Source organism: Cynoglossus semilaevis, chromosome Z (genome assembly GCF_000523025.1).
Source record: "Cynoglossus semilaevis isolate Cse_v1.0 chromosome Z, Cse_v1.0, whole genome shotgun sequence".
Classification (NCBI taxonomy): Eukaryota; Metazoa; Chordata; class Actinopteri; order Pleuronectiformes; family Cynoglossidae; genus Cynoglossus; species Cynoglossus semilaevis.
In genome coordinates this window covers 5,119,934-5,144,975 of record NC_024328.1, presented here as the reverse complement: position 1 = coordinate 5,144,975, position 25,042 = coordinate 5,119,934, and the positions used below count along the sequence as shown (strand labels likewise).

General features: G+C 38.6%; 4 protein-coding genes across 6 annotated transcripts in view; 1 reads left to right on the top strand and 3 right to left on the bottom strand.

Moving 5' to 3' along the window:
- Window positions 1-6,390, top strand: part of snrnp200 (small nuclear ribonucleoprotein 200 (U5)) — a 15,258-nt gene extending 8,868 nt beyond the window's left edge. For both annotated transcript variants that reach the window (XM_008335904.3, XM_008335903.3), the window contains 18 exons: window positions 1-106; window positions 182-355; window positions 812-972; window positions 1,172-1,399; window positions 1,482-1,673; window positions 1,920-2,098; window positions 2,204-2,355; window positions 2,681-2,789; window positions 2,874-2,982; window positions 3,081-3,270; window positions 3,460-3,624; window positions 3,711-3,832; window positions 3,967-4,110; window positions 4,803-4,979; window positions 5,073-5,233; window positions 5,320-5,401; window positions 5,516-5,608; window positions 5,729-6,390. The exon at window positions 1-106 ends at the window's left edge or, in 1 of these variants, runs on beyond it. In XM_008335904.3, the coding sequence (XP_008334126.1) occupies window positions 1-106; window positions 182-355; window positions 812-972; window positions 1,172-1,399; window positions 1,482-1,673; window positions 1,920-2,098; window positions 2,204-2,355; window positions 2,681-2,789; window positions 2,874-2,982; window positions 3,081-3,270; window positions 3,460-3,624; window positions 3,711-3,832; window positions 3,967-4,110; window positions 4,803-4,979; window positions 5,073-5,233; window positions 5,320-5,401; window positions 5,516-5,608; window positions 5,729-5,869 (2,685 nt within the window). In that variant the 3' untranslated portion in view covers window positions 5,870-6,390. The remainder of the gene's footprint in view (window positions 107-181; window positions 356-811; window positions 973-1,171; window positions 1,400-1,481; window positions 1,674-1,919; window positions 2,099-2,203; window positions 2,356-2,680; window positions 2,790-2,873; window positions 2,983-3,080; window positions 3,271-3,459; window positions 3,625-3,710; window positions 3,833-3,966; window positions 4,111-4,802; window positions 4,980-5,072; window positions 5,234-5,319; window positions 5,402-5,515; window positions 5,609-5,728) is intronic.
- ciao1 (cytosolic iron-sulfur assembly component 1) lies at window positions 6,391-11,037 on the bottom strand. The gene is made up of 7 exons (XM_008335902.3): window positions 10,606-11,037; window positions 9,924-10,072; window positions 9,727-9,838; window positions 8,778-8,866; window positions 7,885-8,089; window positions 7,670-7,739; window positions 6,391-6,916 (listed from the first exon to the last, which is right to left on the bottom strand). The coding sequence occupies exons 1-7, from the start codon at window positions 10,748-10,750 to the stop codon at window positions 6,685-6,687; spliced, it is 1,002 nt and encodes a 333-aa protein (XP_008334124.1). The 5' UTR covers window positions 10,751-11,037; the 3' UTR covers window positions 6,391-6,684.
- Window positions 11,038-11,215: 178 nt separating this feature from the next.
- On the bottom strand, window positions 11,216-19,394 carry LOC103397580 (outer dense fiber protein 2-like). 2 transcript variants are annotated; one of them, XM_008335891.3, is made up of 18 exons: window positions 19,258-19,394; window positions 18,443-18,562; window positions 18,237-18,356; window positions 17,068-17,192; window positions 16,541-16,670; window positions 16,304-16,435; window positions 16,134-16,208; window positions 15,979-16,050; window positions 15,728-15,844; window positions 15,138-15,302; window positions 14,819-14,928; window positions 14,204-14,339; window positions 13,909-14,019; window positions 13,375-13,638; window positions 13,050-13,150; window positions 12,779-12,941; window positions 12,181-12,306; window positions 11,217-12,063 (listed from the first exon to the last, which is right to left on the bottom strand). In XM_008335891.3, exons 2-18 carry the CDS (start codon window positions 18,557-18,559, stop codon window positions 11,917-11,919), a joined length of 2,211 nt encoding a protein of 736 aa, XP_008334113.1. In that variant the 5' UTR covers window positions 18,560-18,562; window positions 19,258-19,394; the 3' UTR covers window positions 11,217-11,916. The 2 variants fall into 2 exon arrangements, with proteins under 2 accessions (XP_016898547.1, XP_008334113.1); XM_017043058.2 differs by lacking the exon at window positions 19,258-19,394 and having other exon boundaries at window positions 11,216-12,063; window positions 18,237-18,353; window positions 18,443-18,705.
- Window positions 19,395-20,493: 1,099 nt separating this feature from the next.
- On the bottom strand, window positions 20,494-25,024 carry LOC103397582 (protein SET). The gene is made up of 8 exons (XM_008335896.3): window positions 24,711-25,024; window positions 23,392-23,449; window positions 22,864-23,006; window positions 22,645-22,748; window positions 22,437-22,550; window positions 22,054-22,224; window positions 21,517-21,648; window positions 20,494-21,182 (listed from the first exon to the last, which is right to left on the bottom strand). The coding sequence occupies exons 1-8, from the start codon at window positions 24,781-24,783 to the stop codon at window positions 21,159-21,161; spliced, it is 819 nt and encodes a 272-aa protein (XP_008334118.1). The 5' UTR covers window positions 24,784-25,024; the 3' UTR covers window positions 20,494-21,158.
- Between the last annotated feature and the right edge of the window lie 18 nt (window positions 25,025-25,042).

Here is a 25,042-nt window from a genome sequence, read left to right as displayed (position 1 = left end):
AAGGCTAAATATGCTCAGGATGAACACATTGTCACCTTCTTTGTACCGGTGTTTGAGCCTCTGCCCCCGCAGTATTTCATTCGTGTTGTTTCAGACCGGTGGCTGTGTGAGTAACATCACTAAAAGTAATAAGGAAGTCATGTAACATCTGTGTTTCAACTCACTGTTCTCTTAATTTTAGCCTGTGAGACTCAGCTCCCTGTGTCCTTCCGTCACCTGATCCTACCAGAAAAATACCCACCACCTACTGAACTGTTGGACCTGCAGCCGCTGCCTGTCACTGCTCTCATCAACTCTGCTTTTGAAGCCCTCTACAAAAACAAGTTTCCCTTCTTCAACCCCATTCAGACACAAGGTAAGCAGATCTGGGTTAAGGATCAAAGACAGTTTCTTCCTGAATAAATAAATAAATGTACTTGTGTTTAGTGAAGAATTTGAATCAGTTCTCAAAAGGTCTTTACTTCATCACATCATTACTTCATCAACGTTCATTACTTCGTCAATCTCACTGCATAATGATATACTTATTATGTATCATGTAGTGGTGTTAGAAAATATTGATGTGCTGATATATCGCAATATTTCAAAATACTACATTGATATTGGATTTATTTCTAAATTAAATATTAACATGCAAATATTTTTTTTAAACACAATATATCGTATTGTTGTCTCTTGTATTGTACTTCATTACCAGATTCTTGCCCATACGCACACCTAGTATCATACTGTGTCTAATATTTTGCAGCTTCTGTGTCTGCTTGAAACCACCACGTTATTGACCTTGTTTGTGATGTTGCCCTCTCTCCAGTGTTCAATGCTGTGTACAACAGTGATGACAATGTCTTTGTTGGCGCTCCGACTGGCAGTGGAAAAACTATCTGTGCTGAGTTTGCCATTCTGAGGATGTTGCTACACAACCCAGAAGGTCGTTGTGTCTACATCACTCCTATGGAAGCACTGGCTGAACAGGTGAGACAATGGGCTGGAGCTGCAAGTGAACTAGTCACAGATCGTATTAAATGGCATGATAACAATCCAAAGGTCATGTTCCAGGTTTTCTATAACATGTAAAATCTACATGTATTGTATTGTATAACTTTTGTGGGTTTTTTTTCTTTTTCTTCTTTGTGCCATCCATTACAAACAATGCATTTTTTTAATCTCTCAGGTGTTTGTGGACTGGCATCAAAAGTTCCAGGACATCCTGAACAAGAAGGTGGTCTTGCTGACTGGAGAGACTAGCACTGACCTGAAGCTGTTGGGGAAAGGTGACATCATTGTGAGTACACCTGACAAGTGGGACATACTGTCCAGGCGCTGGAAACAGAGGAAGAATGTCCAAAACGTCAGCCTTTTCATCGTGGATGAGGTTCACCTCATTGGAGGAGAGAATGGAGTAAGAACTCAGCACTGTTACACTGTGTGTCTTTATTTTAGGGACCTTCAGTATGTTAACATTTCTGTGTTCATGTCTTCAGCCTGTGTTGGAGGTCATCTGCTCTAGGATGAGATACATTTCGTCTCAAATTGAACGACCCATTAGAATCGTGGCCCTGAGCTCATCCCTGTCAAACGCCAAAGATGTGGCCCACTGGCTGGGCTGCAGCACCACGGCTACATTCAACTTCCACCCCAATGTCAGACCTGTTCCTCTGGAACTGCACATCCAGGTCTGTCACGAACGCTGAAAATAAAATCTTTAAGGGCAGAAGTTCAAAACAGGGATTGTAAACCACAGTGGACAAAACATTTTTATTACTTACTTAATTACTGACTTAACTAAAATGCAACCACTACATTTTCAGTGATTGGTGGTGAGATTTTCTCATTCCAGTGCTTTAACATTGTTTACATCTCTCCAAAAATACAGGCTTTTGCTATGTTATGACAATTGGTGATTTATTTCTTGGGTTTAGGGCTTCAATGTGAGCCACACTCAGACTCGTCTCCTGTCCATGGCTAAACCAGTTTATCACGCCATCATCAAACACTCGCCATCCAAACCTGCCGTGGTCTTTGTCCCATCCAGACGACAGACTCGACTCACAGCCATCGACATCCTCACCTTCTGCACCGCTGAAGTTGACACTCAGAGGTCTGTCATTGCAGCGCCACCTACACTTTACTTTGAAAATAAGTCCCACTGATTCTGTTTTTTATCGTCAGCAGTAGACTTTAAACGGTCTGTTTTTCCCTGTAGATTCCTTCACTGCACAGAGAAGGACTTGGCTCCATTCCTGGAGAAAATTAAAGATCCTACTTTGAAAGAGACTCTGGCAAACGGCGTGGGCTACCTTCATGAGGGTCTGTCTGTCACAGAACGGAAAATAGTGGAACAGCTCTTTAACTCAGGTATGCAGAAAACACTCTACCCTCCAATTCTTGATCCATACTGCAGCAGCTTGTTGATCATCATAGATTTTAGGTGTGATGGGTTTCTATTATTTACATTAAAACATTTAGTTTTTTTGTTTTGGTTGTTGTGGATGTTTTTCAAAATGTTAGTATAAAAGTTTAGATGTTTCTAACATTTATAACGTTTGAAAGCAGATGAAAAAGAACCTCTATTATATAAAAAGTTGTAACATATATTCCATTCATTGCTAAGAATTTTTTAGGTTTAATAATAAATCTGTTATATTCTGACTGATGTTTTTTCTCCTGCTGATGGTGACAGGAGCTGTTCAAGTGGTGGTGGCCTCTCGTTCTCTCTGTTGGGGCATCAACATCTCAGCTCACCTGGTCATCATCATGGACACTCAGTACTACAATGGAAAAATCCATGCGTAAGGCTCCAACTGAGACTGTTTACTCCTTTTTCATCTTTGTGATTGTATAATTAGTAAATGTTCTGCTGCTGCTTCTCTCAGATACGTGGACTATCCCATCTATGACGTCCTGCAGATGGTGGGTAAAGCAAACAGACCCATGCTGGATGACGAGGGACGCTGTGTAATCATGTGTCAGGGATCCAAGAAGGTAAGTGTTCCCCACACAATCTCTGTTCTTCTCAGTTGTTTTTTTTAACAATACAATGACACTTTTCAAGCAAACAATATTTTTTGTTCTTCTGTCAGGACTTCTTCAAGAAGTTCCTGTATGAGCCTCTGCCTGTAGAGTCTCACCTGGACCACTGCCTCCACGACCACTTCAATGCTGAGATTGTTACTAAAACGGTGGAGAATAAACAGGACGCTGTGGACTACCTGACCTGGACCTTCCTCTACCGCCGTATGACCCAGAACCCAAACTACTACAACCTGCAAGGTAGGAGAGAGGGAGAAGGGTCACATGTAGATAAATATATAAACCATTAATGTTTCTCTGGATTTATAGCATACATTCATAAATCAACCAATTATGAAATGGTGATTTCAGGCATTTTTTATTAGAACTAACTCAGTATTTTACATAAATATTTATATTTATATCCGATTTTGTTTTTTTCTTTATCAGGAATGTCTCACCGTCACCTGTCGGATCATCTGTCTGAGCTGGTGGAAAATACTCTTCATGACCTGGAGCAGTCCAAGTGCATCAGCATTGAGGATGAGATGGATGTTGCACCGCTCAATCTAGGAATGATCGCTGCCTATTATTACATCAACTACACCACCATCGGTCTGAGCTCATTCTGTCTGATTTACATTTATAAACCCTCCTTGACGTCTGAGCCTCACTCACATTACTTCTGTGTGCTTTTACAGAGTTGTTCAGTATGTCGCTGAACGCCAAGACAAAGATCAGAGGACTGATCGAGATCATCTCTAATGCTGCTGAGTACAAGTACATTCCCATCAGACACCACGAGGACGCACTTCTGCGACAGGTACACCCGATTAACTATAGCTATGGAGTAACATCAAGATTCCGATCACGATATTTCCAACAAGAAGTGTCTCTTTGTTTTCATACCATTGTGATAACATTTTTTATTTGTTTGCTAAATTTGTTTCCTCACAGTTGGCACAGAAGGTTCCCCACAAACTGAACAATCCAAAGTTCAACGACCCTCATGTGAAGACCAATCTGCTGCTGCAGGCTCATCTGTCCAGAATGCAGCTGAGTGCAGAGCTGCAGTCTGACACTGAGGGGATTCTGAGCAAGGTACGGACTCGACTTGTCCCACCATGTGATCACAACAGTCATTCTTTTACCTCACATTTGTCTAATGTTAGAAAAGGTCTCTTTAATGTTTTAGTAAAATCCATAATTAATGATTTACAATTAAAAGTTTGCAGTTTAAAATGCCAACAACAGGGCTTTGTTGAATCAGGTGGTGAGATGTCAGATTCTTGTAATACTTAGTTAATTACATAACATAACAGCTGTAACCATAGTTCCCTAACTAAGGCCTTTCAGTAAACTTTGCTGAACCAGAGCCACTGCTCAAATACAATAACATACGACCAGAGCCCCCTGCTTTAAAAACTGTCATAATGTATCTATTTAATTGTTGTCCTTCGCTAATTGGTTTGAACATGGTTTTGTTGATATAGGAATTTCCATTTTGACACTTAGCTATGATGTCATATAATTTTACTTATTGGTTAGGTTTTGCTGAGGAAATCTGTGTCCAAAGTTGAATTTTTTTTTTCTTGACTGTAATATATTTGAATGAGAAAGATAAAAGTTTGTCATTCAGAAGCAAAACAAGTGTCAAAATTGTTTTTCATTACTACCAAGAGAACATTTCTAAAAATGGAGTTCTTTTTCTATTGATTAACGTATTGGCATTACTATTTTCTGAAGATGTTAGAATCATTATTGTTGACCTAACAATTGTGTTGTTGTTCCAGGCTATCAGACTGATCCAGGCCTGTGTAGATGTTCTGTCCAGTAACGGTTGGCTCAGTCCTGCTCTGGCAGCCATGGAGCTGGCTCAGATGGTCACTCAAGCCATGTGGTCCAAGGACTCTTACCTCAAACAGCTTCCATTCTTTACCTCAGAGCACATCAAACGCTGCACTGAGAAGGTCAGTCTTGTGTTTTCATCCTAATCCTAAAATCTCACTCCTGTTTACTTTTAGTTCACTAATCTAATCTTAATTTCTGCTGTTCTCTTCCAGGGAGTGGAGAGCATCTTTGACATCATGGAGATGGAGGACGAAGACAGAAGTGCTCTGCTGCAACTCTCAGATGCTCAGATTGCCGATGTTGCACGGTTCTGTAACCGCTATCCCAACATCGAGCTGTCGTACGAAGTGGCAGAAAAGGACAACATTAAAAGGTTCTGAACGTTTTCTCTGTCAAGTGATGAAACTGATTACTGTCATTTCTAAGTTAAGTTACTGATGTTTTCATGTGTGCGTTCAGTGGGAGTCCGGTTCTGGTTCAGGTTCAGTTGGAGAGAGAGGAAGAGGTCACTGGACCTGTCATCGCTCCACTCTTCCCTCAGGTAAATTTTTCAATGTGCCTTTTATTCACAAGGATGACGCTTCCACTGTTTGGAACATTAGCTGTAACCATGAGCTCCCACATGTCAATAACAATTGTTTTTCAATCTGTGCAGAAACGTGAGGAAGGCTGGTGGGTTGTGATTGGAGACCCTAAATCTAACAGTCTGATCTCCATCAAGAGATTGACATTGCAGCAGAAAGCAAAGGTCAGTATTAAAAAAAAAAAAGTTTTAGGAGGGACCACATCCAATTGGTCCTTGAACTGTCTTAAGAAACAGCAAAAATTTACAACTTTCATTGAACAAACTTTTTGTCTCCACCTACAGGTGAAGCTGGACTTTGTCGCCCCGGTGATGGGTGTCCACAATTACACTCTGTACTTCATGAGTGACGCCTACATGGGCTGTGACCAGGAGTACAAGTTCAGTGTGGACGTGAAAGAGGACAGCGACTATGAATCTGATTGATAAATATCATGTGATCATCCAACCCTGTATATATCCCTCTCTTCCTGTTGGAACATTACCCTTTCTACATTCTTCCTGTTTAGGTGTTTTTTGTTTGTTTTTTTCATTATTAAGTCCAAATAAACATAGAACAGTAATCTTGTTGCTAAATAAAGGTGAATAATCAGTAGATGAAGTAAATCCACAGAGTTGCTGACATACAGTGCAGCAACGGTGGAGTTACGTCTCAGAAAAATGTCATTGTTTTTCAGATTAATAATTTAAGATGATATAAGTTTTCATCTACACTGTGTTTAAGGCTGAATTAGGCTGAAAGGTCTCTTAAGTGACAAACCTAAGAAGACTGGACACCAAGTGGCCACTTCAAGGCAATGTTCATTACAACAACATAAGAGTGAGAATTATTACTGTCCACAAGAAAAACAAACAAAAAACTCTTTTTCTTGAATCTATTTCATGGACTGGTATTATTTTTTACATATGCTGTGATATTGTTTTTTGCAATAAAGAGAAAAAAAACATGTTTCTAAAGTTTTTTTATTTTATTTTACTTTGCCAACAAAGGAGCTGCATTACTTAATGCAATGGTTCAGGTTTCTACAAAAAGTTTGGAAAGAAACAACTGCAAACTGCACTGACAAAAACATGTTATTGACTTAATTAAAGTAGAAGATCTCAGTAGAATAAGCTGGATCAATGTTGAAAAAAAATCTTCAATATCTTATCTTTTAAACAGGTAACTGGCATTTAAACAAACCATGTAGGTGAAAAACATCTGAACCACCTGGTTATAAGGTTGACAGCTGACCATGTTCTCATTCTTCTTTAAACTTCCATATGGCGATGTCTCCTTCATCACTGCATGTGGCCAGAAGTCCTGCCTCTTTTGGGTTCCAGGCGGCACAGTTGACATCCTGACTGTGGGCCTTGGTCGCCTGAGCAACCATGGAGAAGATGGGCTGGTCGGGGTCTGACGACTCGTCCTCTTTAAAGACTCTCACTGTGTCATCTCCACAGGCAGTTGCCAGGGCACCCGTTACTTTACACCTGAACACAGGAACAGATTACAGACTCACAACTACTGACAACATGTAGACAGCTTTTTTTGTAGTTTTCGATTTCAGTCAACTATAATATAACACTGGTTTTAAATCATGGACCCTATTAGCTAATAAATCTAACCAGATTTAGTCCACACAGAACTATAGCCTCTATGTATTTCAAATAAGGAGGTTTTGAAAGTCGGGCTGAGTCCATGAAGAGAAGTCACAGTTAAGTAATGCAAGTAAATACAAAGTCTAGTCAGACTGGAATAGCAAATAAAAAAATTAGAATGAAAAATTACTGAAGAAAAAAAGGTCGACTATATACACCTATATTATAATTTTATAGACGCTATTTTAACAAAAAACAAAAAGCAAAAATCCAAGTGTTTTGAAAAACTATTTACCAAATCATGAAAAGCCGAATGTCAGAGGACAGCTGAGAGAGTTGGTGAAAAAAAGGAAAGGAAAGTGAACTCCTTGTCATTGTGACACAGCACACCACTGCACACAACCAAATGTGACTTCTGTTTTTAATGGGGGAGCAATGTGTGGGGACAGTGCCATCAGTGGTAACTTGGCAGCTGGTGGACTCAAACCTGAAACCTTCCGGACCCAAGTCTGCTTCCTTAACCACTAAGCCACCACTGCCCTGTGACATGAAGTCTGTGTTCATTTAAAGAAGTCACTTAACTGTGAGTGGAGTTTAAATAAAAACTCAAGAAAGTCTGTGTTCAGTGAAACTAAGTCTTCTCACCAGTCAACATCATAAACTGTCCTTCCATGGAAACCAGATAAGGTACAAACACACTTCCAAGATGATTCTCCTAAAAAAGGAAGAAAGAAGAACGCATGTCCAGATAAATAAATAGTGAGATTGTTAAAAATGTCCACATATACCTTTCTCTGTCTACTTCACAGAAAGAGAAATAGATTCTTTTCATTTATCGTGGCAGTATTTTAGCCCCTCACCAGTTCCAGCCTGGTCTCGTGGAAACTCCTGCCAAATCTTGACAGTGCGGTCGTCACTGCAGGATGCCAGTCTGTGTCCTGAAGCGTCAAAAGACAGACTCCAGACGGTGGATGAATGTCCTTCTAAGGTCACCTGACACTCCCAGTCATCGTCCTCTTCTCTGTACAGACAGATGTTGTTGTCGTAGCTTGCTGATGCTAACAGCTGAAAAAAAAAACCCAAATCCAAGACATCAAAAATATGTGAGCATGTCACATAAAAATGAAGGCATCAAAACTTGGAGAGATGTTAGAGTACAATAAGGTCGCAAAAAATGTGTTCTTACTTCAAAGCATCAAAAACGTAAATAAGGACATTGTGTAGTAAAACATACAAAAGTAGGTTGTCCTCAGTCGGGGAACATTTACAAGGTACAAACACAACATAAAATACATAAAATAAACAAATCAGAATAATAGATACGTTTTATATGTGGCCAAATAAAATAAGACAAATTATTAAAACGAATAAATAAAATAAGTATACATCATAATTGATTCTTTAAATAATTTGAACAGTTCCCTAGGGGATTAATGATTGGTACTAATAATTATACTAATAATTCTCTATGTGGTCTTACTATAGTACTATACTGGGACAAAGGTAAGGTGTCAAAAATATGAATATATAAAAAAGGAAATGTAGTAGAGTAAGGAGTATAGAAGGTATAAACAATGATTATAATACAGTAGGCAGTAGAAAAAGTATGACAAATGTCATACATATTATATTAAGGAAAATACTTAAACCGCCAAAGGGTAGTAAATCATGAAAAGTGTGTAAACATTGTCAGAGTACACAGATCACAAGTTTTTATACAATTTTGATGCAGTCTCAGCAGAGTGTTGTTCACCTCCTGTGTTGGATGCCACACCACATGCTTGACGTCCTGAGTGTGAGAATTCAGCACAGTCACACACTCGTACTCATCTTCTTCATCCACTGGGAGAAACAAAAACAAAAACAAAAATCATCAATCAAGTTTTTGTTTAAAACTTGTTTAAAGTTGTCTCTCCCAACCAGCATAATATTATACATAATACTTTTACCAAGCTTGTACATAGCTACACTGTAAATAGTTTTTATTTTGTTCCACGTGCACTACAACTTTTGTCACTTTGATATTTGTAGCTCACCTTGTAAATACTGCACATACCCTGCTGTTTGGCAAAACAAATACATGTCTATCCTGCTGCTGTAATGACTGAATTTCCCCAGTGGGGGATAAATAAAGTCTTATCTATCAACATTACAAAATGTCTTTTTTCGTTTCAATATTTGTAGAAGTATACAAGAAAAATATTTCCAAGTTATTCCACCTTTTTCTTCGTGATAAATGTATTAGCATTTAAACATAACAAATGCTGGTTACTTCTTTATTTCATTAAGTTTATTTTAAACAACAGCTGTAAAAACAAACCTCTATTCTCTAATCTCTATGCATTTTGTGAGATTAATCAGATTATGATTATAATTCTTATTATTTCTAGCATTTTTTTTTAACAATTTCTGCCCGGGGCTTGATAATAGTATTTCTGATTCTGATAAAAAGTTAAATTATGTTTACTTATTTATTTTTTAATTGGGTGTAAGTAAAAAACTGCAAAATACAAATATGATTAAACTGTGACACCTTAGAGATTATTTAAACCGTTTGTTAAAGGTGATTTTTGTAAACACAAAACAAACAAAACAAAAAGATTAGGAAAAAAAATTTGGAATCAATAACAATTTGACATGCATCCTAAACATAGAAGACGTGTCATACATGTGTCAAAACAGTAGTAACAATAACAACAAACCTTCCCAGATCCACACGCTCTTGTCTCGGCTGCAGGTGGCCAGCAAGTTCCCTGACGGAGCCCAGGACACACACTTCACCTCATTTTCATGTCCTTCCAACACGGTCAGAGACTAAAGAACCGGACCAAGATCAGATCTTGAAGTCAAAAACTACTTGCAGTGCGTAAAGAAAGCATTTAATTATTTTTCTTCCAACCTCAAACCCTTCAATCTTCTTCTTCCAGATGCAGGTGGTGGCATCGAAGCTGGCCGAGGCCAAGTAGTTTGAACAGGGAGACCAGGCCACTTTCCTGACTGTCCTTTGGTGACTGTCTTCCAAAACATTCTTACACACCCAGGAGTCTCCTAGGAAACAAACAAATTAAAGATCAACTTAAATCTGAGACAGCACTGCTGATATTCATCTCACACCAAAGTCTGTGTGACCTGTGTGACTTTCCTCCAGCAACCTGTTGGTCAACAGTACAAGTGTGGATGTCATTTTTGTTATTCACATGATTGTTATGGTACAATTTTATTTCCTGACACAAACCTCACCCATATGTGCATTTTTGGGACCAGCATTGGAATGACACAGTGGCTGGGTCCATCAATTAGAGGACAATTTATCCTGACGCTTTACTATTCCTTGGCTTTCGCGTCAACCTTTAAGTTTTCTTAGGCATACGTTTTACTCTTTTCTCACCTGTTTAAAAAATGTTTTCCTGCTAGATTTTGACTAAAATAAACCTATTTCACTTGTAAAATGATCATTCATTTATTTGATATTTCTAAACCTTTGATTCTTTAAAAAAGTGTTTATCTTCTGGTTGTTAAGTACGTCTCATGTCATCTTATAACTTCTAATTCCGCTTTGTAATCTTGACGTGGTTTCAGACCTTCTCGTCCCCAGACTCTGATGACTTTGTCTCCTCCACATGAAGCTAAGAGAGTTCCAGAAGAATTCCAGCTGACGAACCAGCAGCGAGAATCCGGGTGAGCGGAGAATCTGTGGAGCAGTGACAGAGAAGCAGAACCCTTCATCTCGAACTGCCTTTACTGAACCTGTCCGGGTCTCTGCCTGTAAATGTCAGTGACCGGGCTATGACAGCAGCTCCGTGCAAACAACGACCGGAAGAAACGCAAAAACTGTCACTAACAGTCCAACTAAGAAAGCTGTTGTCTTACACCGTCTGTCAGATTTCGAAACTCAAATTAAATTATTCAAACAATTTAATTCAAACGCCGTAACAAGCAAAACAAAACTTCACCACATCGACAACATCGTTTCCGCCACCATTTTGGATGGCGAGGTATTTTGCGCAAGGCATTGTGGGTATGTTTATTATTATTATTATTATTTAAACAACTTAAAATTGTTCACGTTTAAAGCTTACAACTTATTTACTGGAGATCGCAGCGAATAATACAGTAATCAAATTATTTAGTCTGAAACTTGATGCAAGGGAGGAAAAATAATTTATTCAAAATAAAAACACAAGGGTTTTAGATCTGACTTAACTATTTTATTTCACAAATAAACATCTCCAGAACACAGCATTGGGGGTAAGAATAGAATCAATACTAAATAAAAGTTTGGAAGTTTAGATTGAAACAAAATTTAAAAACCTGATTGGAAAATAAACAGAAGTTTACATAAGTGAAGCTGGTATGTCCTTTTAGTCATTATGGATAATTATTTATGTCATATTTATGTATATTCAATTATGAGAATAAATGAATTAATGGTTGTATTACTAACAGCACTAAGTGCTTCACACCTATAAAGTTACTGAAAAAGTTATTTTTTTTAATCAGTTATATTCACCATCTTACTGTAAGTCATATTGTAGATTTATTGACCAGTTACAAAAAATCTGAAAACAATTTTTAAAATTAATTTGCAAAGATCCTATAAATTTGAGATTTCTATTCAAGTGAACAAAATTTCTGATTAAAAACAAGTAAAACATTTTTTAAAAGAAGTTATATTTTTATTGGGCAAATCAAAATGTTTCATAATTCTGTTTTGTAGCTTTCATCTTAGAAACATTAAAAAAAACATTCCTTCTAAAACATTTCCACTACACTGCTCCTGTCTATAAATAAAAAAATTGTAAAAACATATTTTTTTTCTTTACAGGTGATATAAAATTGTCCCATTCAAATCATCAGCAGGTCATGTGCAAACTCACTGTAGTCAGCTATTTTCAGCTCTGTACTAAAGAGTCTCCAAACACATTTCCATATGAAACTTTCAGGAATTGGACATAGTTTTGAAGAGTCCGGTTTGTAGAGTCTGACTGCTCCAGTCTTTCCTTCATGTTCTGTAGCTGGTTCTGGAATCGACGTTCCATCTGTAAAAATAAAACAAAAATTTAAAAAGGGTGAAAAATATGTATTTTTTTCAGCTTTAACAATCTAACATCAATCAATTGTAGTTAATTTAATAGCTGTAAGATGAGACCTAGTACCTCCTCTTTGCTTCTCTGAAGTTGACTCAATTCTGATTTGGCTCGGCTCAGTTGACTTTGTAGGTCCAGCGCCTTGGATTGAGACACTCGCTCTTTGGCCCAAACTTTTTGCACATTGTCATCCATCTACAGAACCAGTAAAGAAATAGAATTCTCTGAAAGCTTCAAAACATATACACTCATGTGTCCCATTGTCAGACTGACTTTAACAACAAGAAAGTGAAGTTTGCAAAACACTAACTCTCCAACACAGTATTTATAGAGAAAATCAGGGATTTTAGCTCGCTGTGACAGAGCAGTTGATCCAGTAGATCCACTGCTGTCTCCATAACTAAATTCAAATGTGATATACTGTATTGTAACTTCAGAGTATGAATTCCTTGTCTTTGAGACAAACATGACCATATGAGGCAGCAGTAGACCAGATGACCCTGTGTTTCTGTGAGCTAAACTAATTTATTTTTTCTATCGGCTTTGGTGTGGGAATCCATTTACAACACAGAATGGGAAAAGAAGTGACATGAAATGGATGGACTAGTCTTGGTATTAAATGTTAAAGCATTGATGTTTTGTTATAATGTTGTATTTTAATGCAGACCTGTCTCTGAGCATCATCCACAGCATGTTGCAGTTGTCTGTTCAGGACACTGCATTCACGGTTTCTCTCCTCCATCTGCTGCTGAAGACTGTGAATGCTGGATTCCTGTGACGTCATAGTCTGAGACATTTCTCTGTTTTCCTTCTTCATTTCCTCCAGCTTCCTGCAACCAAACACCACAATGCACTAGGTGTCAGTACTGTTTATGGGGAACATGTAAGATTTTGTCAGAACTGTACTAGGGACAATTCAACATTCAAGGAGAGCTTACAGTTCCAAGTCACGTGTTTTCTCTTTGAGGACTTTGTTGTCCTCCTGAAGCAACATGTTCCGCTCCTGAGACATCTCCAGCTGAGAACCCTGCTGTTCCACCTGTACAAGAAGGCATGCAATACTAAACAAGCAATCAACAATAACAGAGTCAGTTATGACAGAAAGAGTAAGAGTCATAAACCGTTTTCTCAAAGTAAACAGGAGTTGTTCGATCCTGTACTTCCTCACAACCATATAACTCATAGTTTTAATCAGTCATTATATCAGTCTGTAGAGTCAGGAAGATACTGTTGTAACTGTTTTATTCAACACCTCCTTCATACCTTGTGTCTAAGGTCTGAAAGGGTGGAGCTGTGCTCCAGGTTTCTCCTCTGGTGGGCGTCGGCCTCCTGTTGGGAGTGCCTGAGCTGTAGCTCTACCCTCCTTAGCTTGTCTGGCATGATCTCCAGCTCCTGCAGTCGATTGAACATCTCTCTTCTCACCTGCTCCCTCTCTTTGTCTAGACCAGCCTGTAACACCTCCACTTCCTGCTGCTTCTGCTGCAGCTCATTGCAGCGTTTGTCTGCATCCGAACGACTCTGCTGCAGCTAAAAGAGTAAATATACTGTATATAGTTAATATGTCTCATTATTATACAGCCAAACATGTCATTAGCTGCACATATTACTTTCTGACAAGGATTAAGATCAAAAACTCACTTCAGTTTGCAATTCAATTTTTCAATTTGCTGTCTAATGTCTTCAATATAATAAAAATAAATAAATTAAGGAGCATTTTGAATTATCTTGGTCAACAGTAAGCTTTTTTTGCTAACTTTGCTTCACTTCACACCTTATTGAATAAACGTCATTTGTCACCTTATTCTTGTATTTCTCCACCAGACTTTCATACTTTCTGATAGATGTCCTCAGCTCACGAGCTTCAGATTGAAGTCCCCGCAGCTTCTCCAGAGATGATGTCAGCTCAGCCTGAACAACAAGGAAACCAGTCTCTTCAATTTACAGACAATGTTTAGTTTAGTAATCTAAACACTATATGATCAGTGAAAAAAGATATGTGATACAACTGTGAGTTACACAAGATTTTGAGCAGGGTCTTCAAATATAACATAAAACTGAAATGATATTTTTGTGGTTTTCGTTCCCCCATCACCTTGAGTGTGTTGTTCTCTAGTGTAGTGGAGGCATTCTCGGCACTCAGGTGATGCAGCCGATCTCTGAGCTCCTCCCTCTCTGCTCTGCTCCTCTCCTCGGCGGTTTGAATCTTCGCACGCATTTCACTCACCTGGCTGAAAATGGAGCAGAGATAAGAAACTCAGAACACTGACAGCAGACTGTCCTGAGTCAAGCAAGACTTTGATGAAGAATAAAGTCTGGAACCATGCGATTAGTCGCTGTATTAAAGCAGCACTTAAATAGTTCTGGAATCAGACTCTGGTCAAGGAGCTTTTTTCTGTTCTGCCTTTTCTGACTAGTTTTATTAAACCAACTTTTTTTTTGGATGTTTTCACTTTTAGTACCTCCTGGCTAATCTTTTTTTGTTAGTTATTTTTGGGACTAATGTTAAACTAGATATAATTTTGATTGTACTTCTTTGCTAACTATTCTTGATGTATGTATACTTTAAATCATTATTATTTTATGGATGTTTTAAAATTTACATTTATAATAACATAGGTTGAAAGGGGTCTTGCAGCTATTTATATTTTATAAAGAGATTCTTATGTTACGCTTGTTTGTATGTATTTATAGGTATATATTGACTGACAGTGCAAGAGTAGAAATTTCTTCCTCCAGTTTGACTTTAGCAGCAGCTTCTCTTGAGTGACGCAGACACCAGTCACTGGAAGAACTCAGAGCTTTGGCCAGTTCACCTTCCTGTAATCACAGAATAGTTTACTTCACAGTTTGACTGTTCATGTTTTATTTAAGTGTAACATTAATTACAATAACATACTAAAGAAAAAGTAAAAACATTTAACTTATTCCTGTCTGTTTAAAAATCTATAAAAAATATCAGGGTTTTTTTCTGTCAGAAAATAATAATATATTTACAATGAAATATTTATTAAATTCCTCCCTCTGACCTTCTCGTGTAGTTTTTCTGCCAGTTCTCTGCTTGTCTCTTCAGCACGACGAATTAGCTCACTTTCTCTCTCATGCTCCTGGTCTCTGCACTTTCTGAGAGTGAGGAGCTCCTCCTGCAGAGCCTGGAGCTCCTGCTGCTGCTGCTCCTGGTCCTGATGCATCTTCTGCACACACATGTATGCACATATGCACACACAGGCACATTGTTGTGTTATATGAGCACTTTACATAGACATATTATATTCTCCAGCACCTTAGGCTAACCTTAACTCTGACAAGTATGAGTCTAATGTTAATTCTTACCTCAATTCTAATATGATCCTTATTCTAACCTTACTGAAGACTAATTCTTCCACCTTAAAATGCCCTCACTACATGTCTAGTGCTGCCTCCTGTGGTCAATCAGTGCCACTGAGCTAAAGAAGGGATTTTAAAATCTGAAGTGACAAAACACGTTTGAACTTAGTGGTTTAGGTAACAGTGGACCAAAAACTCCATGTGTTATGCGATGTTGAAAATAATTTTCTCTGTGGTCTTTGTTCTATGGTTGAGCATTGGAAACATTTAACAAATCCAGACTTTAACAGACCTTAATCTGGGCAGCCAGACATGACTTTTCAACTTCAGTTCTATGCAGTTTAGACTCCAGGTGATCCCGTGTTGACTCCAAGATTTTGGAAAGTTCTTCAGTTGTTTTAACAGTGTCCTGAGACAACAGACAAGCAGGATAATGAGGGTTTCACATCTTCAGTATAACCTGTGCCAGGTTATACTGACTAATTTGTCATGGTTGTAGGATAGAAAATGCAAAAGACAACGCCCTTGTGTCTTTGTTATTACCTTCTCAAAATCCAAGTGCTGTGCCAGTTTGTATGCCTCCTTTTCTTTGTGGTTGAGTTTGGACAGAAGACGCTGTGAGAGAAAGAAACAGCAGGTGGCATGCTTCAACTTAAGTTTCCTGTCAAGTGGTATGTAATTACTAGTTAGTCACTCACAGTGTTCTCAGCTTCACTTTCAGTCAGTTTCTTCTTAAGACTGTTTCTATGTTGTGACGACAGCAGCCAGTCTTTCTGGGGACATGAGAACAAGAATCAGAACTATTAGTTCCAGAACTGACTTAGGCCTGTTGGCAGTGACCAGAATCTGGTACAACAAATATAAATACCTGCTGTTCACTCCAGTCTCTGAGCAGTTGTCGAAGGTTTTGATTGGTTCTGTCAAACATCTCTATCTTATCTAACAGCAGTTTTTGCTGTCGACTCACTTGGGTCGTGTGACACTTGGAAAATCGTTTTTCCTAGATATAAAAAACATACATATATGAAAGTCCAGAGATAAAACAGGTCCTTCTATGTTAATTCAACCAACATATGTGTTGTTTAAGAAGTGAAGAGATTCTAACCTTGGTCAGACTGTTGACAGTTTCTTTTAATGCTGAAAGCTGATTAGTTACTGCCATGCCATCGATTTCTGCTTCCACCAGAGCCCTCAGAAGGGCATCTGGCTCTCTGTATGGATCCTGAGCTTCTGACCTAAGAAAAACAAGAAGCAGAGGGAACTAGAAATGCCACCCAGTTGTCAACCCACAGACAAAGTAAAGCTAACAAAATAGCTTACAGTTACCCATATATACGAATTTTAAAGCTAAAATAAAACACACCAAGAACAAAAAAGGCCTGATTAATAGGTCTAAACTTACCCTTAAGTTAAACATATATTAGATAACTAAGAGGTCACAAAATGAAAGTCAAGCTAAACAGTATTGCAAAAACCCTCCACCTAAATATTAAATGTTTAGCAAAAACTCTATATATACAGTCAAAACTGACCAACAGTCATCTAAGAAACAGAGCAGGGTAAACACAAATATAAAAGACAAACCATTCAGCTAAAAGTTAGCCAAATAAGGTTGTACTGGGGTTTTCTTACGTCATCAGTATCGTTTTATCTTCCTGTTCTCTGAGCAGAAGGCAGAGGTTTGTCTCTGTCATCTCTTCTTCTTTATGACCTCTGCCGGAATTGTCTGACCCACGCTGCATTCTTACTTTCTGATCCTTAAACCAACAAAGACACACACACACACACACACACACACACACACACACACACATATATATATATATATATTTAGTTATCAGTGAGTCCGTTTGTATTAGCTAAAATCAGCAAGGATTGTATGTATGTATCCATATAATTTGTATGGCATTGGTAAGTAACCTTAAAGGAAAGTGAAAGTGAACTACTTGTCATTGTGACACAACACACCACTGCACACAACCAAATGTGACCTCTGCTTTTAACCCATCACCAACATGTGACCAACAGTGGGCAGCTTTAAGGGGAGCAGTGAGGACATGCTCAGAGCACCTCAGTGGTAATTTGGCAGCTGGTGGACTTGAACCTGAAGCCTTCCAGACCTAAGTCCACTTCCTTAACCACTAAGCCACCACTGCCCAAATTTAGCCCAGATGTAGCATAATGTCAGCCTCAGAATTAAAAAAAATTTTTTTCTTTGGAGTCCTGGATAATTACCCATAATTATCTTATATGGTTTGATCATTTTAGGCACAAGCCCAGCTAGTGACAGACAAAGGCAAGTTAAACACTGGATAGTGCGCAAATCCATCCGGAGGCAACACATCAACAAGTTCGACTTTGTGAATGAGTGTCACAAAGGTTTAAATTCCTTTGTGACACTCACTCACTCACTCACACCTATTTTCTTCAGAACTTACGAGAGTGTGCCCTACAATGTCTCAAGAAATATAAATAATAAGCCTTGCAATTCAATGGGTACATTTTCTGTTTGGCAGCCACTGAATAATCTACTGTTGGACTGTTCTAGTGGATAGAAAAAAAAAGACAAATGACTGAAATCCAGTCAAACACCAGTCTTTATTTGACTACAGTCATAACTTAATTCTGGTGCAAGTGTGATCTACAATTGAATAATTTACATATATGGAATTAAGTATTTAATTAATTAAATACTTTTGGATTCCATCTACACACTGGCACTCCAGACATTTGTAAGCCTAAGCCTAAAACGATTATCTGTCTGTGAGTGACAGACAAAAGACTCATAACAACAATCAGACCTGACTCTTGTAGGAGTCCATATCTCTTCTGTAGGACAGCCTTCCTGGTGGTATCCATGGTGATCTGGCCTTCGGCTTTACTCCATTTTCCTTTACCTGAACTCCATTCGTCTTCATCTGCTGGAAAAACAACAGAAGGAAAGTCATTTTGAGTCTTTTTTCTATGTGTTTAAGAGCTATAATAAAGTTGTGTTAAGCAGTAAAACCTGTGCACTGTAGCCAGGACTCCTCCTCATATGGACATGGACAGGTGTTGTCTCTGGGACGTGGACGTGAATTGGTGGAGGGACCACCGCTTCTGACGTCAAATCTCGGCTTATCATTTTCTGTGGGAGTAAAAACCAACATTTAAACCTTGTCCGGGTCAATCTGAACCCGGAAAATGGCGATCCAAACGTAACGTGCTAATGTGCTAACAGGCTAACTTCGATGTTATTAACAGCAGCTCTGTCCTCGGAAGGAACACTGTAGCGGCTCTCGCTGATTGGTTGGTTTGTAAAAAAGAAGCCTTCCAATTGGTGAAGTTTAGCTTGGTCGATCGTCACTGTGGCAACCGATAACAAGCACTAAAAAGCTACTTTCATGAGTGCGTGTGGAAAGGATAGGAGAGAGGGAGCGCCTAAGTTTATAAAAAAACAAAACAATATTACAGTGTTTTGAAAACAATCTTTATTTAACGTTTACGTTATAATGCAAAAATAAATTGAGTAGCCTAGCTTTTCAAAATGTTCTCAAGGTGTGCTTTGTTACTTTTTTGTGCGTGGGGGGTGGGCTGGGGGTTAACTGTGGGAAAAACACAAAAGCCTTCAAAGTAAAACGGGTATGGTAAGTTTCCGGCTGAACCTAAAACAGTAAACATAGACGTCTTCCGCTTTTTCTTTGACCGCCTTCCCAGAACCGGATGTTAACGCGAGCTAATCTAGCAGCTGTTAGCCAAAGTTGTCACAAATGTTATGACTCTAAGGAGGTGTGAAATTTGACTACCTGACTAATAGTATGTGGTAAAATAAACTGTACGTACCGACTTTTTATTAGAGAGCTATAAAAATAGGGGGTTCGCTTTCTTAACACAGCATTAGCGAGTTCGTTCATGTGCTGTGACGATAATAATAATGGCGAAGCAGTGGGGGAAAGAACTGCCACTGGAGCAATCTCTGTTCTTTTTAAAGCAGCTCTTCTGGGTCCTTATTCCGCTCCTGCTGTGCTCCACTGCTCTTCAGCCTGCCGCCGGCTGCGCTGCGGAAGCCGAAGAACTAACCAGCATCGACACACTTATTCTTTGCAGGTCCTGCGGCCACGAGCTAGCGGTGGGCGCGGACATCCGCCCCATTCACAGCGGGTTGGCGCTGTCCAGGCGCAACGAGACTCTACCAGGAGGCCGGAAGGTCCATGTCCAACTATTCCAGAACCCCCATGGACACAAGTTCGAGGTGATCACGTTCAGAAAGGCGGATGTAAGCAAGCATTGGCCTGCAGATAAACACTTTTCCTGGTTCCCGGGATTCTCCTGGACTATGGCCACATGTCCTCGCTGTAAAACTCATCTTGGTGGGTACCGAGGAACCAGCGAATTATCCGAAGACCTTGAACAGTTAACAATTGAGAAAAAACAAGGATCGCATTACATTACCGTAGTAACCATAAACGTTTAGCATGTTAAAATACTTTAAATAAATAAGTGCATATAGTTTTACCTAAACAATTTACGTTCAAATATTACTTTATCTAAAAAAAATCAAATAAACAATAGACTGATCAGTTATTATAGATATACATTTATGTACGCATATACATAGTAATTATCTTTGCAGTATCTTGCCATATTGCATATAATAGCGGTGTTAACATTTCATTGTTTTGCTTTATATTTGATCATTATTTTTTAATTTTTGATATAGCTTCTGCTTCATCTCTTTAAACATTTATCATTCAACACATTCTCTTCTCAGGTTGGGCCTTCCAGCCAAGTCTCTGGCCAGACACAGTCACAAAAACCACTTTTGAAGAATCAGAGCAAACCTTCCTGGCTCTAATCACTCAACAACTGTTACAAGAAGACTTTGCATCAAGTCTACTAATAACGCCAAAATCGTTCAACAGCTGACTAAAAAATGCAAACTTAAAATCCAAGTGCCTCTATACCAAAAATAAAAGTATAGCAACTGACTTTAGTGTAAAGATTTAGTTGTACACATCAAATTTATGAAACATTATTTCACACCCATGAAGCAGATAAAAATGTACAAGCTTTTTTCCATTTTGTCCTTTATTAAAAATGTCATTTCAAATTTTTATGGATATCTGTAAAACAATACAATGAAAAGAAAATAAAAGAACGAAAATAAAAAGTCCTGTAAAACTGATGTTAAAATAACTCTCCCCGAAAACCGACGAACACCCATCCCATCCACATCTGACCCTGCCCCCCAGAACATTACAAGTCAAAGAATGAGCTGGAACTTGTTAATCAAAATGGGGAACAAAACAACATTTTCTTCTTCAAGGGTACAAAACCCCAACTAAAAAAAAAAAGGGAAAATATTGAGGTCTGCTACCACTAGGTCACTACACCATGGCTTTAGTCAACTTTACCACACAATCGAGGAATTCTGTGTGAATTATCTTTAAATTCTACTCAGGTTTCCATGTTGCTCTATGATAATACTTATTAGCTTTTCTTTTTGATGACTTTTCAGGGATGTTACTCACAATTCAGTGCCATTGGCTTTAAAATGAATCAAGAAGAACAGATTATGGCACCCATAGATAAAAAGGCTTCAGAATGTGGTTGAAGCACACACATGGTTCAAAACAAAAATATATATTTAAAAAACAAAAAACAAAAACTTTGCTCCCGAACACAAGTGTAAAACCAAACAGGATAGAAAGTTTGAGCATCTGTTGAAGTTGAAAGTAATTTTGTTAGTCATCTTCACCATCGTCATCCTGCAAGAAGAAACAAAATGTTAGGCAGAATTCTAAAGAAAAGATCAACAACAGCAACACATTTCTGAACAATTGTTGTAAAATTGTGGGTCAGAGACCACATGAATTTTAAACTGAAGTGAAATTTCTTTAATGACATGTTCTGTCCTGACAAATAGATTCTACCTCTTCAAATATACATCCTAAAAGTCAGCATATAAAATGTTATTCTAATTGGTATTGCTGATAGGAAGGAAAAGTATATTTCAGTTTTTTGTATAAAAAAATAAATGTGCTTCATAAATCTCAATTTCAAAACTACTGCTATCGGTGTCAATGTAAGTTGCCAACTTACCTCTCCATCTTCTCCATCATCATCTTCATCCTCCTCTCCATCTTCATCTCCCTCTTCATCAATATCTTCCAGGCCCTCTTCATCTTCCTCTTCATCCTCCCCTTCACCCTCCTCATCATCCATATCCGGAACCTGCAGGTGAATTGACCCTACTTTTAATTCATTGATAATTTCCAACTCTTTGGAATGAAAACCTTTTTACAGTGGCAATGCCCTGACACCTGTATGTTCAGGCACTTTCAATTAAACAGAAAAAGGACAATCAGAAAAATTCTATTGCCACAACAACTAAACACAATCATCCAATAGGGATCTGCCTTTATGAAAGGGATTGTTGGACTGTAGAGCAGTCCCTTTTTGTCACAGAACAAGATATAATTTATTCCATGTTTACAAATGTTTATATTATTGTGTTTACACTGCTATTTTAGTGTGATCTAATGCCTAGTATGTTTTCTTTCACATCCAGCCATTTCTGCAATTTTCTCTGAGATAAAACATAAAAGTAGTACATATAAACGAACATAAAAAACACACCAGGTAGTACTGCAGAGGGTTCGGCCAGATGTCATCCTTGATGACTTCACCAAGCTCGTCGGCACCAGCATCAGCATGATCAGTGAACCAGGTGAAGAAGCTCTCAGGCTCTTCATGTTGCCTCTTCCGCCCTGCTTTGTTCTGTGACTGACCTGAGCGTTTGGTCAAGTCCTACAATGAGGAAGGAATGGAAGAAAATTAGAAGGCTGTCCATTTTATTACAGGAATTTTCCAACAAATCCGACAAACAATGAGACACTGTTAGTCTTGGAGGAAGTGAGGCTACCTGTCTCAGACCATTTAGTAAATTAAACAAAAGAACAGGATAGATATGATGTTTCTCCTAACTTAAACCTGCAATGTTTTGATAAAATCAAACCCACCTTTCCTGACTTCCATTTGATTTCTGTCGACTTTGAAGATGGATCTCCACTCTCATTCAGATGAAACTCTTTGGAAAGAACTTTGTTTTCGAAGTACGGATTTTCATCAAAATACTGAAAGACAGATTAAAACCCCTGGCTAAGAACCACAGACACAAATATACAAATTAAGAATGTTCGTCAATAATGAAGCTGCAAAACCACTTACAAAATCTATTCTGTAGCCTGACTTGATGTCTTCAAACTCTGTGACTTCCACTCGGCTCAGGTAATGAAGTGCTTCTTCGTCTTCCTCCCCCAATAGAGCCGATACTGCAGAATAAGGTTTTATAAACATTAAATACCTGACAATTGTCCTGTTAACCTTTGCAGGGGATTTGAAGAATTCTACAGATTAGGAACAGAAATCTTAAGCAGAGCTCCCTACCTTGTGGATGGTTGACAAATGTGGTGACCCAGAAGTTTGGAATTTTGGCTATCAGTTCTGATCTCTTCTGAAAGAACGGCTGACGGAGTTTGTTGTACTTCTGTTCTACTTTGAGGATTTCCTCACTGGCCTGTTCATTCAACCTAGATGAAAAACATTTCAATCAAACATTACTACAAAATGAAAAAGATCTGACAATCAAACTTTGGACTAAGCCATTAAACAGTGAAACTACACAGACCAAGTATTTCAGTTCAAATTTTTTTTGTTTATGGAAAATTTACACAATTTAATCATAACGAATTAATATTAAGTTTCCTACTTTGTTTCTCTATTAGATAATCTATGGATCTCACCACAAACATACAATCTATTTTGTTGACATTTTAATTTTAATAAATGTTAACCAAGTTTTTGTTCAGAAATGTCCTAGGTTTATGAAGGACATGATTAAGCAAATCCAATTATGCTTTGATTGCTTTTTTAAATCTTTTTAAAACTCATATTGCAGTGAGTAAAATAAATTACCTGTCAATTTCATTTTGAACCTCATCAATGTGTTCAATAGCTTCTTGCTGCTCTTTCTCTGTTGGACAAAATAAAAACACAAAGCAAAATATACTCACATTTTAAAAAATTGATACACATGGTTAAGAATGAAAGTGGGTGTGGAAATGTAAACAACATTAATGTAGCTTTGTGAACTACTACTAGGCACACCTAGATCAGTGAAATGGTACAAAAAATATTTGCTTTACATTGTCAAAGTATTGCTAAAGTTTATCCATTATACAAACAAACATCAACATAAATAACCGAACATGGCCGATTATTTGGAAAATCCGCAAAAGATAATGTTCTATCAAGCAATAGTTTTTTTTTAATTGGCACTGTAAATTTACTGAAAAGTTAGTTGGTGCTTTTTCTGTAACAATAAGTTATACAAAAGTTAAAAATGGAACCCTCGTTCCTTAAGTCTATTCATACGAGGCTTAGCATTCAGTATTGTTTTTACTATTTGAAGCTCTGATCTGACAGATTACATTGCGTTTCAACGCGACGTAAATGGCCAATGGCTGCGGCTGTGCAGCTACTCAGACAGTCGCAGTTTCCTGCCGGTATGAGCCGACAAGGCCGCGTGGTTTGAATGTGGGACACACACACCTATGGAAANGCGACAGCGTGCGATACTCGTCCGACAGAGGACAGGGTTTAACCGTCCTATACGCTTCTGTTGCTGCGTCCATTTCCATCTACCAATGCAACATTTAAGTCGGATTGAATACAGCTACTGGATTTAAAAGTATATCAGCTACAAATGAAAACACAACGTCGTGATGAAGCTAAGTGGCTAGTGTTAGGTAGCAGTACAACAACAACAACACTTCATTTGCTAGTTCACAAATAAATCAACTTCTCGCATCTTGTTATATCCAACAGAGTAAACATTGAAGTTGAGTTTCAGTGTAAATGAGGGCGGAAAAGTTGTTCATTGCAACAGCGAACAGAACAATGAGGCTCAAGCACCAGCGATAAGCCAACGACATCAGTGACCACGCTGGTGCTGCTAAGAGAAGCTAACGCGCTAACATGGCCGGTGTGAATGAACAACAGCGGGACAGGCTAAGACAGCTAGCCACTAATAGCAGCAGTAATGGGGGGCGGTAGCACGGCTCTACCAAAAAACCTAATCTAGTGGTGTCTCCCTAGATTGTACCAGAAACAGTACAAGTTGAAGAACTATGGTGTTTTAAATGATGCGAGAGAAGAAAGTGAAAATGGCGGTGAACAGGAGGCCGCCATTACACACCCCCCCACCCCCGCCCCCTCTCCTCCGCTTCACTTACCGGAGGTTTCGTCCGCTCCGTCATGGTTAGAGTTGAGCTCCTTTTTACTCACTTTTGCCGCCGAGGCCGACATGTTTGCGCAGACAGGGTTCACTCACAGACCTCTGAGAGGGTGGCTTGTGGCTCTGAATGTAGTATCTCCCCGACCAAGAGAGCGTTTAATGATTGTAAAGTTGAGCGCGGAGAAGGCAACAACGTGCTGCCGCTTTCCTCCACACAATGTGAATGTGGATGGTGCTACTGCCGCGGAGCGAGGAAGTCACAGCCGCCGCCGCTCCCGCGCTCCTTTCATTACGAACGCGCTTCGGCGAATGAGGCAGCGACCAAAGAGC